We start from the raw sequence: 19,270 nt of genomic DNA, 5'->3' as shown, positions 1-19,270 counted from the left end.
TGCCTTAAGCTCCTAGTGCCACATTTTAAAAACTATTCAGGAACCAAAACATGCGGTTAGATGCCTATTGAGATTTCCCCAGGGAATTAAGCACCCAAGTGCTTAGCATTATTTTCAAAAGCATCTATTTGCATCTTTAAGGGCCTAAATGTCTTAAAATTTGGCCTCTAGTGACTTAAATGCTTTTCAAAATTTTACCCCAAATCGAAAAAGTTGTGGCTGTCCAGACAATCTCTTTCGAAAAAGCTTCTTTCGAAAGAAACGTGTATTCTAGACATACCCTCGGTAATTGATGTTCAGGTGTTTTCCCCCCTAATAATACCAGACTGTGTCTTAAAATATGGAGATTTTGCCACAGCAGTGGGATCTGATCTTCAAGTAAAACAAGTCTCGTGGAAGTTACAATGGAAATACATTAACATTTGTACAATGTTCCTTCCTTCCTGTTTGCTAAGTTATACAAAGAGAAGCAAAAGTACACCATGCACATTTGTAACTGCTATTATTGCCTCACAGTAGGGGCAGATCTATACCACATTTGTTATATAGAGTAACTTTATACACCATAAGACAGCTGTGTAAGATAGCTTACCAGAGTCTCTTAAATTTTCTTCCAGAGATCTTTGTTTCATTTTTTAATACACAATCACAAACCATCTAAAATCCAAAGGAAATTAAGAGGACAGAGAAATGCAAATTATTCAGAGAACATCCCCGGACTCTCACTAAAAAGCAAGCACACGCCAAAAACACACACTGCTGAAAGTCCTTTTTCTTTGCACCCAACATAGAAAAAGCAACTTCAGGTTAGCTATAAACGTATATGCATGACATGTGCACCTAGCGTCTAGGCCTAGCAGCCGAGTATCTCTACCTCAAAATTTACTTGCTCTTGCTGACAGGGGAAGGTCAGGTATCTAACTCAGTTTGGAACTGTTATTTTAATTTTTAAACCGTGCTCTTTGTTTTAGTGAGCAGCATTTGCCAGGGACAGGAATGGGCTTGAAGCCTGATTTTCCATGCCCGGGCACCCAATAGTAGGTCCTGTATCTATTTTCTGGCACATGACATTGTTCTCCATGATTCTGCGTTCTACCCAATTCAGCACAGTCTGTAACAGAGTACATATTTATTCCAGTTCTGCCCAGCCTAAGAAACTTGAAATATGTCATAAATATCCAATTATCCAACACTAGCATCTGATCACCTTTTTGTCAGATTTTTTCACTCTGGTGGAGAAAAGGCTCCATTTTCAGTTATAATGTTTTCTTCCGCCCTAACAACTCTCCACTTAGGCTGTTTAAAATAACAAATTGGAAAGTTACCTTGGCCTGTGTCACTTTGTGCCTACCTGCTTTCATGGCGTGATTTACTAGGTAATAATGTGCATATTTAAGAATTCCTGGTGTCATTCCAGACAGACCATCTCAACTGACCCTAGCTAACTCATTCCATCCAACTCCATGCTTTGTTAAGACTGGCTGTAGGAAAAGGAAAGCATCAGAACACACTGTTTTACTCAAGAAACAAGCAAACGTAATGATCCCATTTGCGAGAGAAGTCACCATGGTATCCATTTCACAATCCTGCTCAATTTTTTAAAAGTCATTCCTCTGTATTAACAATTTATTTTTCAAACAATGACTATACCTGAACTTAAAATCATGGTTGTTTGTTTTTAAATAAAGAGAGGGGCCAAAGGAAAAATATCACCAATTATGGCTCTACTTCAACAATTTAAGCAGATACTTAAGTGCTTTGCTGACTTGGGGCCTGTGTTCCTAAACTGAGATTCTATATCCTATGCCCAGACACTCCAGGCTAACACAGAAGTTCAGTACAGAACAAGCTTTGTTATCTGGCATGCATGGGAAATGGAGGTGGCGGATTAAGTAAATATGCCAGTTAATGGAGCTTTTCTGAACACAAAAATGTTTAAGAAATGAAATAACCATACTTAACAGTACAACTTTTAACATTATTATTGTATACAATACTGTAATTTACTGTTCCTCTACTGCCTCAGGCCAGGTCTACACTAGACTTGGCAGTTCAGCTTAAAGTACTCAATTCCAGCTATGTACAATATATAGCTGGAGTCAGCTTACGTTAAGCCGAGCTTGGCGGTGTCCCCACAGTGGGAGGCTGATGGGAGCAAATTCTCCCAACAGCTTCTCTTATTCCTCACAAGAGGAGGAGTACTGGACACCAGGAGGGGCACCCTCTGAGTTTGATTTAGCGAGTGTTAATTAGACTCGCTAAACTGAACTCCACAAGATTGATCATGGCAGCATTGATCTTTGGCGGAGTGAAGACAAGGCCTCAGGGTCATCAACAGCAACAGCGTCTGCTGTTGAGGTTATGGTGCTGGACCAGTGCCATAAGCTGCAGACTTTTTTGAAGCATCTTGCGGATATCTGCCTGCCTGCAAGTCACTTGCCTTCTCTTGAGGAAATTGTGGATAATGTGCAGCTGCATGACTTCCTGAGCAGAATAAGATGATCAAAGTTTCCAGACGCTGTGCAGCAGTAGCCCAAGAGATGGTCCTTGTTCCTTTTGAATCCAGGCACACCAATCTCACTTGAACCAGCAAGGGTTCAAGACATCATGCAACACCAGAAGAGTCCCCTTTCATCAGCATTGTAGATGTTCTCTGGGGTTATTGCCATGCTCCCAATCAGCTTCTGAAAAAACACACTATTTTTCTGCGGCTTCACGATCAGCAGACTGTTTCTCTCCAAAGACATCAGGCCTTCTGGTACCATGTTGCATCTTAAAGCATGCCAACCAACCACCAGAAAAAACTAAGGTCTTGGTAATTTCCATCTGCTGATAAATGTTCTTGGCCTTTTTGATCAACATTGGGCCAGAAATTGGAGCTCCCTCAGAATATGTCAATGAAAACCATTAGTAGAGCATGTTCTCTAACTGTTCCAATTTTGGTTTGGGCAAAATATGGTATTTCTCAATTGCTTTGCTTGTCTCAGCACTTGACACGAATTTCATCGGTTCTGCCTTCCACACCTTAATATAGTAGACTGTCGATGAGCCAATGCTAAACTCTTGCAACAAGTGGCTCCTGTTTTTTCCTCTTTCAAGGTGCCTAATTAGGTCCAATTTCTGGGTCAACAGAACACATTTTCTTTTCTGTCTTTTGCCTATTGCTGAAGCACTGCTAGCCATAGCTGCAGGATGGGTCAGATAATACAATATCCGGTGATGGCAGTACTGTACTCAGAAGGGAGACAAGAACAGCCTTTAGTGCTGCAAGTTTGCAAACATGACTTCCCCAAGCACTGGAAAATGGTGTCGGGATGGCTGCCAGAATGTTTCCAGTTAACTGAATGGGGAATTGTATTGCTATCTATGGTAGATGCGGGTTAACAGAGCTTTCCAGATACTAAAGTGCCCGGTAACAAGGCTTGTACTGTATGTCTTCATGACTCAGAGGTGCTCTTTTTAGTTCCAACTTTGTCCACCATCTCATCTGATCTGGGGAGATGGTGCTCTACTTCTACTAGTTTATCCTGTCTCATTCTGAACACTCCTTAAGTCTTGTAACACACTTACCTACACCGGGCAGAAAATGTTTTCCATGAACAAGCTGAAATTTTTCCTCTCCTAACTCTCAGTTAATGTCTTATCACTTAAAGAATGTGTCCCTCTTCTGAGTGTATCATTGGGAACCAAAATTCCGGGATTCTAATTCTAGTGCTAGTGCCAACTTCCTTTGCAACCTAAACTTGCTTGTTTGCTTCTGAGCCTCTCATAGGTAAAACAGATGTAATTATACACCAAACCACCATCTAGGGATGTTGTGAAGATTGGTTAATGTCTATGAAGTATTGTGCAGATGCACTTAACGTTATTATGTTGTCCCCACTTAATCTGGAGAACAAAATTGTATTTAAGAGCCTGTTACCTGACCGTGTAACTGAACTCTCTTTTTTGTGCCTTTAAAAAGTTAACTGAGTGGCAGTTTCTAGCAGTATTTAAAGATTATCTGCTGTGCCACATATTTAAACAGCAAGTGTAGCTGTGTAATTTCATCCTGGAACCAGCTATTTTATTCACCTAAAAAAATCAACTTAGTTGTTACTAACCATCCTGCAAGCCAAATATAAATCAATTTAAACTCCTTGTTTGCAGCTTGTGCCAAGTCATTATAGAGAAAGACTAATCTATTAAATAATTAAGGCCCTGCATTTATGGAGTAAGACGAAAGCGACATTGCAGATGAAGAATAATTCTGAACTGCCGTTTCCCTCTAATCTATACTTAGACCATGTGCTTCAAATATAGACAGTAGTCTGATTCCAGTTAAAAGCTAGAGCCAGTGAATGGGCTTTGTGGAAAAGCACCCAGTCTCTGTCTCGGAAACTAGAAATCGAATTACCCCCTTTGGATTCGATCTCTGGTCAAGAATCAACCTTAGTGCTGTTGGTTGAGCAAGAGGAAAAGACAAGTAAGCAGCTGGTAGAACACACCTTTATTAAAAATGAATTACTGCAGTAACAGTCTGCCCCAGGCAGGTTCACCAATGAGGGGGGAAGGGTCAGGGAGGGCCGAGGGGGCACCTGCCCTAGGGCCTGGCTGTTCAAAAGGGCTTGGGGCTTCCAACTGCCATTGTGTCAGTGGCGGCTGCTGGAGCCTCAGGCGCTTTAAGTCACTTCTGGAGCCCTGGGCGGCATGCTCCAGGCAGTGCTATGGACTGCGGGAGGGAGCACAGTGCGGTCTGGGCAGTACTGAGGGCTCGCTGCCCCAGACCTGCCCCTTCTGCAAGTGCAAAGCTGCCCCCCACAGCTTGCCCAGGGGCCCAGCAATTCTACGGGCCCCACTGGCCCCAAGTACTGCAGCAGCTACTATAAACTGGAACCACCGGTACCACAGGCACTTTAAGCATTTGTAAGTTACTAGAGCCCTGCATGGATACAAAATTTGTATCCACATCTCTATATATAAAAATGAGCTGCGTACCTGGAGATGAAAGCAGATATCCTCAGATTTGCAGGGTTCTAGGTACAAAATTTGTATCTGCATCCACATCTGCAAAAATGAGCCATGGATGCAGATACCTGCAGATCTGCAGGGCTCTCTAAACTAGTGGTTTAGGATATAACCTGTTTCCTCGCATTAGCAGTAGTAAGATAAAAGTACCACTATTGCTAACAGGGCTACTCCTTTAGTTCAAGCGGTTAGCACTGAAAGTCCCGGGTTCATTCTCTGTTGGTAACCCATGGCAGAGACAGATGAGAAGGAGGTCATTACAAGTACTTTTTCTCTGAAAAAGTTGATGCAGTTATGAAAACATATGGTATAGCACCATGGGTGCCAACTGAAAAATGGACAGGCCCTGAGGGCACAACCACTTTGATGTTCAATGGATCAGCTGAATTTTTTGTTTTCTATTTTTTTTCTTTTTGGAACTACTTTACTTAAAAAAAAAGATTAAAAAATGAACAAACTGGCTTAAGTGCAAATCTCCACTGGGACACGTGTCCTCATCATTAAAAGTGCAAACAATGAGAACTAATTAGCAGTCCCTGCAGGGAGATCAAGAGGGGCCAGGACCTCTATGCACTCTTCAGAGTAGGGTCAGGAGCCCTGACTGCAGGGAAGCACAAGGCAGTTCTCCTGGCTGGTCCTCAGGTGCCTCAAGTGCCTTTCTTGCCTGGTGCATAGAGAAAGGATTTTATTCCCCATAGCTGGGAGGACTGTGCCTTCGCCAGTATTCAAAAATGTCTTTTTTAATGTCTTTTAAAAAATGTGTTAAACACTGCTTCACTGCTCCCAGCACCAGATCAGGCATCCCAAGGAAACACAGTGGTCGGTGTATTACTGACACGATCATTCTGAGGCTACACCCACACTGCCAAAAACCACCTGTGGCACTGATTGCTAAGGTCAATTGATTCAGGCTCAAGTGGCTTGTATTATGGGTAGGGATGTCAACCTGTAGTTCATAAGATTAACCGATAAACCTACATTTGTCGGTTAATCTTGTCAAATACATGCGTTTCCCTCCCCCAACTTGCAGTATCAGAGGCAGCAAGTGGGGGAGAGCAGGAGCCAGTGCCGCCAGCCCCGCACCCCATTAGCTGCCTATATCAGAGGCAGCAGCAGGGAGGGAGAGGTCAGGGGAGGCTACCATGAAGCAGCCTCTGTCCGTGGCAGCCTCTGACACACAGGCAGCAGCATGGGGTGGAAGCAGCCCCTGTCTGTGCCCCGACCCCTGCAGCCAGGGGCTTCACGGCAGCAGCCTGTCTGCAGGGGTCGGAGCACAGATGGGGGCTGCTTCCACCCCATGCTGCTGCCTCTGTATCAGAGGCAGCAGCATGGGGGAGCTGGTTTTTTAAACTGGCTCCTGTTGCTGACCGGCTCCCCACGCCACCCTGCACTGCTGCCTCTTATACAGAGGCAGGAACATAAAAACGGCCGTACTGGGTCAGACCAAAGGTCCATCTAGCCCAGCAGCCTGTCTGCCGATAGTGGCCAGCACCAGGTGCCCCATAGGGGTGGACCAAAGACAATGATCAAGTGATTTGTCTCCTGCCATCCTTCTCCAGCCTCTGACAAACAGGAGCTGCAGGTTGGCAGGAGACTCCCCAGGAGTGGGGCCAGGAGTGCACTGGCTGCCGGCCTCGCCCCCAGGGTTAGACGACCACTCAATTACCCGTTATCTAACATCTCTAACTAGGGGGCTAAAGGCAGCAGTGTACACATTCCTGCTTGGGGCAAAGCCTGGGATCTGGAATCACCCTTCTCACCGGGTTTCCTCACTCAGGCTCCAACCTCAGCAGGGAAGTCTATACTGCTGATTGTAGTCCCGCCGTGCATGCCCTGTGAGCAGTTGACCCAGGTCCTTAAACTTGCTGTTGTAGGGGGTTTTTTTGGAAGTGTAAATGTTCCTTGAGCAGCTAGAGGCAATGGGCCTGGATAGCTACTGATTAATCTCATATAGGCTTTGCACCTGAGCTAATAAGCTACAAACCCTGCTGAATCCAAGTGGCTGTTTTAAATTCCATTTGTATGGGTGCATGTGACTAAACGAGATGAAGACAGTGGGAAATCAGATGCTTTAGGCTTTTCTCATGCTACAAGTTGCATCCCAGAAGCTGACAGCCATAACCACATCCCTAAGAGAAGCTTCTGGATGTAGACAAAATACATACTCCACCCGGATGGGATGATCAAACAAATTCACAGACTAATGCTGAGAGGCAATTCCTGGTCCCACAGAAGCCATTATAGGGCCCTGCTTTGGATAGCAAAACTTCAAACTATTTTATTCCCAAAGAACCCTTGTGACAAAGCATTTTACTCCCAAGGAATCCTTGGGTTCTTCAGACAGAGGACAGGTTCAACTTTGGAAGTCTAATGTGAAACAGCTAAATCTGCACTTGCACACCTGAATCAGTCTCAGTAGCAGCTGTCGGCACTCAGCACCCCTGAAAATCAAACCACTTCTTCGGAGACCTCCATGTAGACCCAGGCTCTCTAACATTAGGCCCCCACGCTTGAAACCACTACCATGAGCCAAGAGGAAACTTTTTCTCTATGACATGGAGGCAGCACAGTCACTTACGTTTCTTGGAGAAGAGTTTCTTTCTCTGTCCCACAGAGCTCAGCTTGTATTCGTTTTCCTCGCAGTTGCAGTCGTCGCTTTTCCTGCTGTAATATTTGGACATGAGATTGGAGAGGCCCTTGCTGCTGCTAGCGGCTGCCAGGTGAGCCATCCCTTTGCACTTGTGCAGCTTGAGCTTCCCACTGGCATCTTCTATGCACTGCCATTTCTGCAAGGTAGATGTGGGGGTTAGCACACTGCTGCCGTGCCCCAGGCAGGAGACAGAGACCGACAGTTAGAAAGCAGTCTTTCTATACGGTGCCCCTCACTGCAATTGCCCAGGTCTTACCAAAAGCATAAATCTTCCTATGAATAGGTCTACCAAAGACTGCATCAGTAGCAACATCTGAACAAATGCACAACAATGTAACCGCAACACAGGTTTACCAGATTTACCAAAATGCTAACTACAGTGGGGATAAATTGCCACTTCGTTAAATTATCTTCACTTGCAATTCACTGGTTGTTGCAACCTTTCCATTTTAAACCCGTATGTTCTTTATTCTGTTTTTGCATTTGACTTTGCTTGTAGGTAAGCTTTTGGGGTGAGTAGAATGAACAAAGCTGTCTTATTTTCTATGCACTTTCACAGAATCCTAGGGCTGGAAGAGACCTCAGGAGTCATCAAGTCCAGCCCCCTGCCCAAAGCAGGACCATCCCCAACTAAATCATCCTAGCTGGGGCTTTGTCAAGCTGGGACTTAAAAACCTCTAGGGTTGGAGATTCCACCATCTCCCCAGGGAACCCATTCCAGCACTTCACCACCCTCCCAGTGAAATAGTTTTTCCTCATGTCCAACCTAGACCTCCCCCACTGTAACTGGAGACCATTGCTCCTTGTTCTGCCATCTGTCACTACTGTGAACAGCCTTTCTCCATCTTCTATGGAAACTCCCTTCAGGAAGTTGAAGGCTGCTATCACATCCCCCTCTCACTCTTCTCTTCTGTAGACTAAATAAGCCCAAATCCCTCAGCCTCTCCTCATAGGTCATGTGCTCCAGCCCTCTAAACAATTTGGTTGCCCTCTACTGGACCCTCTCCAATGGGTCCAGATCCTTTCTATAAGTTGGGGACCCAGAACTGGATGCAATACTCCTCTCCAATGCCAAATAAAGGGGAATAATAACTTTCCTAAATCTGCTGGCAATGCTCCTCCCAATGTCCCCTAATATGCCATTAGCCTTCATGGCTACAAGGGCACACTGTTGACTCATATCCAGCTTCTCATCCACTGTAATCCCCAGGTCCTTTTCTGCTGAACTGCTATTTAGCCAGTACAAGCTACTTTATGTAGCTTTAGGACAATTGGCTTAATACTGTAATGTAAAAAAACAATCACACGTATAAATCAAAGATATAAAAGGCTTATAACTCTACTGTTCAGTTACTTTCCATACTCTTGCCCTAATTTCTAGTCTGATGCCTATTTCCTTGTGGACTTTACACAAAATAACCCACAACAGGGAGACCAGTCCCAGGAAAGAGAGAACAAATCTTAGAACTATGGCAATGGAGGAGTGAAATTTAGCCTCAATTTTTAAAGGCTGGCAAGTAATTTCCTTTAATACCCTTCCTCCCTACCAATCAGCATTCAGCAACCAGACACAATACTGCATCAATTCACTAGGGCAACCTTGTGGTTAATCCTAGTCCTACCCTTTACAATACAAGGAGGCTGTGTCTAGACTGGCAAGTTTTTCCGCAAAATCATCTGCTTTTGCGGAAAAACTTGCCAGCTGTCTACACTGGCCGCTTGAATTTCTGGAAAAGCACTGACGATATCATGTAAGATCGTCAGTGCTTTTCCGGAAATACTATGCTGCTCCCATTCGGGCAAAAGTCTTTTTCCGAAAGACTTTTGTGCAAGAGGGCCAGTGTAAACAGCACAGTACTGTATCCCAGAAAAAAGCCCCGATCGCAAAAATGGCGATCGGGGCTTTTTTTACGGAAAACCGCGTCTAGATTGGCCATGGACGCTTTTCCGCAAAAAGTGCTTTTGCGGAAAAGCATCCTGCCAATCTAGACGTGCTTTTCTGAAAATGCTTTTAATGGAAAAGTTTTCTGTTAAAAGCATTTTCGGAAAATCATGCCAGTGTAGACGTAGCCGGAGAGAAGCAACTTCTTTGAGAACCCACATTCCTTCCCACAGGCCTGGTCTACACTGGAAGTTTAGGTCAAATTTATGTGAGGTCGATTTTCCAAACAATGCATCCACATCACCAACACTGTTACCGACTTTAAGGGTTTGATTCAGAAAAAAAGAGATCTATGCCAAAAACACAGAGGGCGTGGAAGGGAAAGGATACACTAAGGATGCCTGGCAGTGCTGCGTAAAATTAAAGGAGCTGAGGAAGATGTAGCAGAAGACTCTTGACCCCCTCCCACCCGCATGGTTTTGCAGGAAGGAAAAGTTGCACTCTCCTGGCCAACAGGGGTGTCAAACACATGAGCACGGAGTGAGCCCTTGCCCTATGCTGCCTTGCCACCGTATCAGGACCCCCTTTTCCCCACTGGCTCAAGCCCCAGCCTGCCCCTTACTATGCATGCCACAAACTGAGTCCAGCTGCTCCCCAAGATCTCTGTGATGTACCTGCTGCATAGTGGACACTTAAAAGTATAATACATCCCTATTGTCTGTAGACAGACCTTCCTTTTATACTAAGAGACTAGGTTTTACGCTAAAAAAATGTATCTCCTGTAAAGTCAGCACTTCACTTTTCGTCACTGCGGATTCAGCAGGGACCATGCTGCACACTCCCGCAGCTCCACCAGCTGCCTGGCTAGCACAAATCCACAGGGGAAAACCTACTAGGGATGACATGTACAAGGAGCAAGTGCAACCCGCCCACTGGGACAGGGAGCGATTAAGTGAGTGGAGGAATACACTGCTGCAGGAGATGTGAGTGGAGCATGAGGACAGGCCAGTGGGCTGGGAACTGGAAATGAAGAACAAGGAGAAAGTCTTCATGTCGTGATGGCCTTACAGGACAGCTGCATGCACAGGCACCTCCTCTGCCTTTGCCGAGCCACATTCCCTCCGCACTGAGTTCCATATTCTCCTCTTCCAGGGGCCCTAGAATGTGGCTGAGGGAGAAGACTTAAGGGCAGCCTCACACTTCTGGGATGGGTCCCGGAACAAAAGGCTGTCCTCCTTGCTCTCCTCCAAAGTTCCCACCCTGAACTCCTTTTCTGACCCTACTGTGTGTGTGTGTGGGTGGGGGGGGGGGGAGCTATGCAGTTTACAGGCAAACACACTTAATGCAGGGGCACCTCATTCAAGCAACATGCATGACTCTCATATTGCCATCCGGCCATTCATAAATCTATTTTTCAAAGCTTCTCTAATTTGCACTGCCCTTTGCTGTGCTCTCCCTATTGCCCTGGTGTCTGGCTGCTCAAAATGTCTAGCTAGGCACTGTTCCTTGACCCCCTCCCCTCATCCTGCCACATAATTTTCCCCCTTGTTCTCTCAAATATTATGGTGCACACAGAAGGCTGCCACAACAATGAAACTGGAGCTTTCGTGGAGGTCTAACCTAATCAGCAGACTGCAAAACCTTCCCGTTAAATTCTCAAAAGCACATTCTACCACCATTCTGCACAGCAAGGGATAGGCTGGGTATCCCAGGATCACTATTGGGGTTTCAGTGCCTCCGTTATTTTTCTGGTCTGGGACAAAAGGACCAGCTTGCAGCTTTCTGAAGAGACAGGAGTTCCTAAAGATGCACACATCATGCATTGTTCCCGACCATCCCATGTTGATGTCGGTGAAACATCCAGCACCATCCAGCTGTGATCCAACAGCACCTGCACACCATCGAGAAGTACCCCTTGCGGGTTATGTACCCTTTGGCAAGGTTCCTGGGTGCCAAGATAGGGAACCGTATTGTGGCAAAGCTCTCCACTATGTCCTTCACGTTTCCCAGAGTCACAACCCTCCATAGCAGAAGAGTATTGATTACTGTATTAGTTGGCTCACAACAGCCCCGCTGGAGATTTCCCCACACTGAACTGATTCCCAGCTGACGGGTAGCTGTCTGGTGTTGCAAGCTTCCACAGGGCTATTGCCACTCACATCTTCACTGTCAGAGTGAGTCTCATTGTGATATTCCTGTGCTTCAGGGTGGGGAAAAGTAATTCGCAAACTTCCATGAAAGTGGCCTTATGCATGCGAAAGTTTTGCAGCCAGTGCTGATCATCACGTAGCTCCATAACTCTGCATTTCACCAGTCTGTGCTTCTCTCACGGTACCAGAATCGATGTCCCACTGTGTCAAGGGGATTGAATGTCAGTGGCATTTGCCAGTTGTTCAACACAAGTGCTTCAAAGAGGAGTATGTTCATGGCTTCCCGAGAGTCTTACGATTCTGGAAGACCCTAGCTATACTCTGGATATACTCCAGCATACTGTGCACAATGGTGAATATGATTCCCATAATACTTCACTGCTGAACGGGTTCCATGCTTACTGTGTTATGGCATCTGCATGGATAATCAGAGGGAAAAAGGACATGAAAAGACTGTTTGCTGTTGCTTTCAAGTGAAGGTGGGAGGGAGGAGATAAGTGCATTATGGCATGCTGGTGACATGTACATAGAATCACCTGCTGCATAGTTTTGGTGCCAAAGTGCACTGGGAGCATAAACCAAATGCAAAGGGTCAGCAAGACCTGTAGGACAGCTACCCATAGTGCATCGTTCTCCAAGTGGAAGATAGCCACCCTACTGGAGACGCACTACTTCGAACTACATTGAATTCTTGTGCACAGTGGAGACATGCACCTTCAACTTTACAAAATCAGGTGCTAAAAACAGACCTTAAATTCAACATATCTCATAGTGCACACAAGGCCACAGTCTATGTCCCTGTGGGTAAGTCTACACTGAACAGAAAAACCTGAGGCACAAATCTGAGCGCCCCAGCCAATTGCCTGCCTCATAGGGCTAAAAATATCAGTGCAGACATTCCCATGTGGGCTAGAATCTGGATTCCAAGATCTAGGGATTCAGAGCTCAGATTCCTTCCCAAGCAGGGCCAGATTAACATTTTGGGCCCCCAAATAGTCGTTATTGACCCCTTCTGAGCATGGACCTGGTGTGGCAGTGCTATAGTGTACCCGGTACTGAGTCTCAGAGGCATTTTTCATTTTGATCACACCTCTGCAAGATTGTATGTACTGCTAGACACAGATTCCTAAGCCCCCAGGTTTTCTCACTGAGTCATATACCCATGTGGGTTTACTTATGTCCACAGTGAGCAGCAATTTCATAGTGATCAGGGAAAACACCCCACAGATTTATTTCCTGACATTTTATACTCAAAACCACCCTATTTCAGCCATCACTGCTCTCAGCTCAATGGAAGTTCCTCAGCCAGTAACAACCTGATCAATTCTGTAAATGGTGACAGTAAAGTGGAACAATTTTCAGTTTATGTGATTAGAAGATATCTGGATCCATATTATAGGACTGTCCCACATAATGAGGAAAAGTTGGGGTGCCTTTGTTCTGTTTTTCCCTTTTGATCCACTCTTTGGCTGTGTCTAGACTACATGCCTCTGTTGGCAGAGGCATGTAGATTAGACAGATCAGCAAAGGCAAATGAAGCCGCGATTTAAATGATCGCAGCTTCATTTACATTTACATGGCTGCCGCACTGAGCCGACAAACAGCTGATCAGCTGTTTGTTGGCTCGCGCGCTAGTCTGGACGTTCACCCTGTCGACATCAAAGCCCTTTGTCGGCAGCCCCATTATTCCTCGTGGAATGAGGTTTACGGGGGCTGCCGACCAAGGGCTTTGATGTCGACAGGGGGAATGTCCAGACTAGCGCGCGAGCCGACAAACAGCTGATCAGCTGTTTGTCGGCTCAGCACGGCAGCCATGTAAATGTAAATGAAGCCGCGATCATTTAAATCGCGGCTTCATTTGCCTTTGCTGAACAAACAAATCTACATGCCTCTGCCGACAGAGGCATGTAGTTTAGACGTACCCTTTGTTTCTGTGGGGAAAGCACCAGTGCAATATTATGGCCTTCTTTTTAGAAGGTATGTCTACACTGCAACACTATTTTGAAATAACTAGCACTATTCTGAAATAACTTAGTCTGCATCTACACAGTAGGCAGTTATTTTGAAATCCTGTCAAAATACTGTTATGCTGGAGGATTTTTCCTCTGACTCCCCTTATTCCTCATACAATAAGGGTACAGGAGTTGGAGTAAAGAGTGCTCTATTTCGAAATAAGTGCTGTGTAGATGCTCCCTATTTCGAAATAAGATACGCAATTTGTGTAGCTTATTTTGAGTTAGGCCCTGCCACGTAGACACACCGGAAAAAAGCTAAAAACCAAAACAAACTAAAAAAAATCCCAAACAACTAGTAATGATGGTTGAAAATAGCGATGCCATTCCCTCCTAGCACTGGAAAGATGCCAGCATTTGTTGATCAATTTTATCCTACTTTTTCTACAACAAATTACAGTGGATCACTATTTGGTTTTGGAGATATAATGTAACAGCAGCTCAAATTAAAGCTGAGTGCTCCTGTTCAAGGGAATCAGGTGCTAGAATCCCTTGCTGAGTATTAGATAAACCTGGAAAGGAGAAGCCAATTTCTGCTTCCATGGCTCAGAAGTAGAAACTGAGTCAAATTCTCCTCTGTGTCTCGTGTTGTACGTATAGCTGGCTAGGCCCTCTCAGAGCATTCCCTCCATGCTTATCATTTTAACTTCTCCTGGTGAGTCCACATACCTCCCTTGCTGGGCTTCAGACACAGGGGGGTATTGTCCACTCAATTCCTTTTATGGGGACAGCAAACCAAGGCCCCTAGCATCCCCAATCTGTCTGGGGAAGGCTTCTGAGGGTGAGATCTGGGCAGAAGGCTTCTACTCCCCAGGCAGACCTGTTACCTACTCATAGCACCACCTCCTTCCAGCAACCCATTCATGGCAAGATGCCGCACTGCTATTTGTAGTTCCGCCGCTCAAGCCCCTTAAAACCTCAGTCAACTGAGAGATAGCACTCTTTGCAGTGTAGGCAACATGTGTATCTCAGTAGCTTTTTGAGGACTATTCCTCCCAGACCTCTAGCACTGGGGGAAGTTTTCAACTGCTCCCTTTCAGGCTTGATCTACCTCTCAGGGAAGTCAAGAGAGTTGGGTTGGCCAAACAGAAAATGAAAGTAATATTTTCCCCCCAGATCAGGTAAAATCTCATGCTAGCTAATCTGTAAGTTCCTGCATTTTTTCAAATTGTAAAAAACTTACTTGTAGCACCTTTTGGTGCCACTGAATTAGGGGAGAACAACAAATTTGAAATAAAGTGAAAGAAAAGGGCTAATTTTAAACATGGAAGTGTGTCTGTTACTGTCCCAAATCCACCATCATTGGGAAGCCCCTATTCATCTTTCCCATTATCTTGAGAAAATTCCACCTTTTCTCTATTACAGACTCTAGATCTTAGCCTCCGGAACTCACTTCAACTTTGGGAAACTTTCTAAATGAAAGAGCAAGAAAAAACAAAGGACAACCCACACACCAGAAGCAGCTCTCCAGAGAAAGAATATTTTACATCCAGCTTGTGGCTCTATAAGGAAGAGTAGTCACCTCAATTCCCACAGAGAGATGCTGCTGGGGTTTGGGAATAAAGCTTTCATTCTCTTTTGAAATTTATGCCAGTGTTTGTAGAAAAGCGAAGCAGAAAACAGTAACCTAGTCTTGTATTACAGAGAGAGCTTAGCGATCCAGCACCAACCTGGGCAAGCAGGTCTTGTTTCTCCACATTCTATATGTGCTTAAATTTTTTTTTTAAGGTCAACTTTGCTGTACGTCAGATGATCTGTTCACAGGGCTGGGATGTAGGGACACCCGAGTTGTAATTGTGGCCTAGACACAGATACCTTTTGTAGATTTGGCCAACCTAGCTGTGTGTTCTAGGCAAGGTTCCCATTAATTTTTTCCATTCATGAGCAGAATAAATTCTGTTATGTTCACAGAGGCATATGCAGATGTGCACCACAAATAAAAACACATGCTGCCAGATGTGGGTGCTCTGCTAATCAGCTGGGAGGCAACTAACTCTTCCTGGATAGCTGCCCAAAAGCACAGCTTACAGCGAACACTGGCTCTAGGCCCCCATCTTACCCATATTTATGCTCCTGCTTAGCATTAAGCACATGCAGAATCCCATGGGACTCCTCACTTTTGTAAAGTTAAGCACTTGCAGGGTTTGATCCTGAGTTTCCTCATCTGTAGAAGAGGGATAAATTTACTCCCTAGCGTGTGTGAGGAAAAAAAAGCTCTGAAGACTAAATTACCAGGTAAGTATTTTTAAAATTATTTCATGTGATAAAATGTAACTATCTGGGTTTAAATTAAGAAATCAGTTTACTAAATTCCAGCTCTTACATTGAAGAAAGCTATAATTTTAAATAATTTCGATTAATCTGAACCTTGTATGGAAAAATTCACAGACCAACTACATTACCTGCCTACCAGAACTCAGCTATAGAAAAATAAGGTACCAGTAAAGACAGCCCTTTGCACAGATTCAGCAAGGAGGAAGTTAACCTGCCAAGATGTAACTGCTATGTAAGTGCACATGCATATCCCAATACAATTTATTCTCTTCTTCCTTCATCTCCCATCAGTGGAGCCAAGAGACGCCGTGAGCCCCACATGCAAGATGTATGTGCGTGCGGTTCTGTGCTCCTGGAAGGGGCAGGGCCAAGGGCAGTTGGCTATCAGTGTTGCCCGAAGCACAGTATGGTTACCCCCCTTAAGGTTCAGCAGTGGCCGGGCACTGAAGCAACTGCTTCCCTCTACCCTCCCGTTGACAAGCCTGTTTCTCATCAAGAAAGCACGAAACACTCAGCTTTCACTTTTCAAGTGAATGGGGAGAATTACTTTAATTTGGTGCATTTAAAAATCTTGGAAGAGGAGTTTTGAGCGGTTGTGAAAAGTTACTGGAAAGTTTTGCTACAAAAGTACGTTTGTATCAACAGGCCCATTTGCTGAATAAATGCATGAAGGTACTGGGCAAAACTCTTTAGAAACGAACATTGGACAATGGTACCGAAGAGAGACGTTGTCAACAAACCAGAAATAATTTGCCTCAATTCGTTCCCCTGCTGACTAGAGAGATCTTGTGTGTGTGCTCAGTGGCATGACCGCGCGTGTAGCCGCGCGGCACGGGATTCAAACTGACGGCATTTAAAAATGGCGCCGGCCGGCTTCATGCAAATGAAGCCCGGGAAATTCAAATCCCGGGCTTCATTTGCAAGTGCGGTATGCCTACATTACCCTCCTAGTTCGAATTAGGAGGGTAGTGTAGACATACCCTTAGTGGTTACATGACTATTCCCTGGAGGCAGGGCCGGCAGTAAGTGCGTTCCCAGCCCCACTCCCTGGGAGCCCCTTGCTGTCCCACACTGCTGCTGCCTCTGTATCAGAGGCAGCAGCACTGGAGAGCAGGGGGAGCCGGTCAGCAAGGGGATCCAGTTTAAAACCCAGCTCCCTGTGCAGACCAGCTGATAGAGACAACAGTGTGGAGTTGATGCTGGGGAGAACTGACTTTTAAGGTGGGTCCTCCCAGCACCAGCTCCTGCCTGGCCCCCTGACTGCCTCTGTAGCAGGTAGCACAAGCAAGGCCAGGCAGGTCTATGGAGCCAGCATGCATAGGGAGCCTGCTTGAAAGCTGACTCCTTGTGTATATCTGATCCAGCCTGCATTATCAGAGGCAACAGCACAGAGGTGCGGAAGGAAGGTGGATCCAGTGCTCGTGAGGAGCTTGCTTAAAGACAACTCCTAATGGGCGCCAGCTCCTGCTCTCCTCCCCCTTGCTGCCTCTGATACGGAGGCAAAAAAGGGTGAGGGGAGTGTGTGTAGTCAACAAGATTAACTGATAAACCCAGGCTTGAATGGGCAACTTTAGTATTATGGAAAAGTGATCCTGGAATATCACCCCATAAAGGTCCAAAATATCTTCTACATGTAGTAGAAGTTGGGCACTACTTATAAAACACAATATAGCAACGGATTTATAGGAAACAGCTACTTTCCCTTTACGCACGAACACAGTAATAATGTCTTGGATTTCTTCAGTGAAGCTACTCACTTTTAACATGCACATAATCCCGGGTGGCAGAAGCATGCTATATTGTGTATTCATAGCAAGACATCTTAACTTCCATTCCATTCTCTACCAGCATCAAGTGGTTTTGCATTATTGTGCTTCAGAGCTTTCCGGCCACTGGAGCAATTACGGATGTTAATTCAAAGTCATTACTTGGGGCTCCAATCCGAAATAAATAGCTGTGGCCTTCCCAGTAGATTTTTTCATGCAGTTCGCTTATTTCCTCTGTGAATCTCTCTTGGAATTGACAGTGTTTTTATTATGACAAAAGGGGCTGCCTGTGGGTAATGGAAAATAAAATGTCTCATGGGTGGGCCATATATAGAACCCCGATGGGTCGCAGGTTGCCCACCACTGCCCTAGTGAGTGCTTTGCCAGCTATGGCTCACTTTAATATAGCATGACCTGGTCACAACTGCTCCTATCTCTGGCCTGCCATGACCTGTGTCCTACTCCAGAGGAGTATGGGGGCCCAAGAAGCAAGTAGCGCAGAGCAATCTTTATGCCACCTTGGTATTTCCTTACAATAGGGGAATTTTCAACACCCCCTGCATAGCATACAACAGCCAGAGGGAATGCAGAGCATCTAGTCTTCCACAGGCAGAGCTGTTAAATGCGAGGGAACTGGAGACGTACTCTATATTCTGGAGAAAACAGCCGTGCACAACAAACCCTTTTAACCTACACAAAGACATAACAAGTAGCACAACAAAGAAAGAGCAGGGTCCGAAGGGCAAATATTGCAAACTCAGACCTCTATTTATCTTAGCAAATGGAAATACACTATTTTCAAAGGCATGGACTAGATTCACGAGTGATTGTCTAGCTGAGTAGGTGAAACATGCTAAGCAAATGTGTGTAATTACTTAAATGGAGTCATTTATGCAACTGTTATTATGATACCGAGGAGTTGCTGGGAATGCTCCACAGAGTAACACTGATATCATAATTGGCTTCCACAAAAGCACATTAATGCAGTCAGTAGGTGAAAGTGGGTCAGATTCCACTTACTAAGATAGTTCAGCATGCAAGGCCGAATTGCAAGGAAGAGAAAGAAGTTATGTGCAAGCCATTAGGCACTAGGATAAATGTTTTTTTATTTCACGTGGGAAGAAAGAGCTCATCCCTCCCTTTAGATCTCTGAATATGAATCCTGAACTGTTCTTTCATCTCTGGCTACAGTCATCCTTTGTTGGCTGCAATTAATGCAACACTCACTGGAAAAGAAAACATGGAAGGCTAAAAGATGGGAAACAAAGGATAGGAATAAAAAAATTATATAAAAATTTTTTTTAAAAGACAATCTTTCTAAAAGTGCACCAAAAGACTAAAAATAATAAAAAAATATGCACCAAAAAGTCAAAAATAAAGTTTTAAGCTAGCAATTTAGGAGAAAGATTGAATGACTAACAGTTAGCAACTAGCCTGAATCACACTTAGCCATCCAATCTTTCTCCTAAATTGCTAACTTAAAACTTTATTTTTGACTTTTTGGAGCACTTTTTAAATTATTTATAGTC

General features: G+C 44.9%; 1 protein-coding gene across 9 annotated transcripts in view; it reads right to left on the bottom strand.

Moving 5' to 3' along the window:
- Positions 1-19,270, bottom strand: part of SULF2 (sulfatase 2) — a 311,690-nt gene that overhangs the window by 24,088 nt on the left and 268,332 nt on the right. For all 9 annotated transcript variants that reach the window (XM_075901571.2, XM_089769700.1, XM_006132193.5 and 6 more), the window contains one exon: positions 7,586-7,793. In XM_075901571.2, coding sequence (XP_075757686.2) covers positions 7,586-7,793 — 208 coding nt within the window. The remainder of the gene's footprint in view (positions 1-7,585; positions 7,794-19,270) is intronic.

This window comes from Pelodiscus sinensis, chromosome 17 (genome assembly GCF_052426305.1).
Source record: "Pelodiscus sinensis isolate ZL-2025 chromosome 17, ASM5242630v1, whole genome shotgun sequence".
In the NCBI taxonomy this organism is placed as follows: domain Eukaryota; kingdom Metazoa; phylum Chordata; order Testudines; family Trionychidae; genus Pelodiscus; species Pelodiscus sinensis.
Note: the sequence above shows the minus strand (reverse complement) of the source record. Positions and strands in the feature narration are given on the sequence as shown.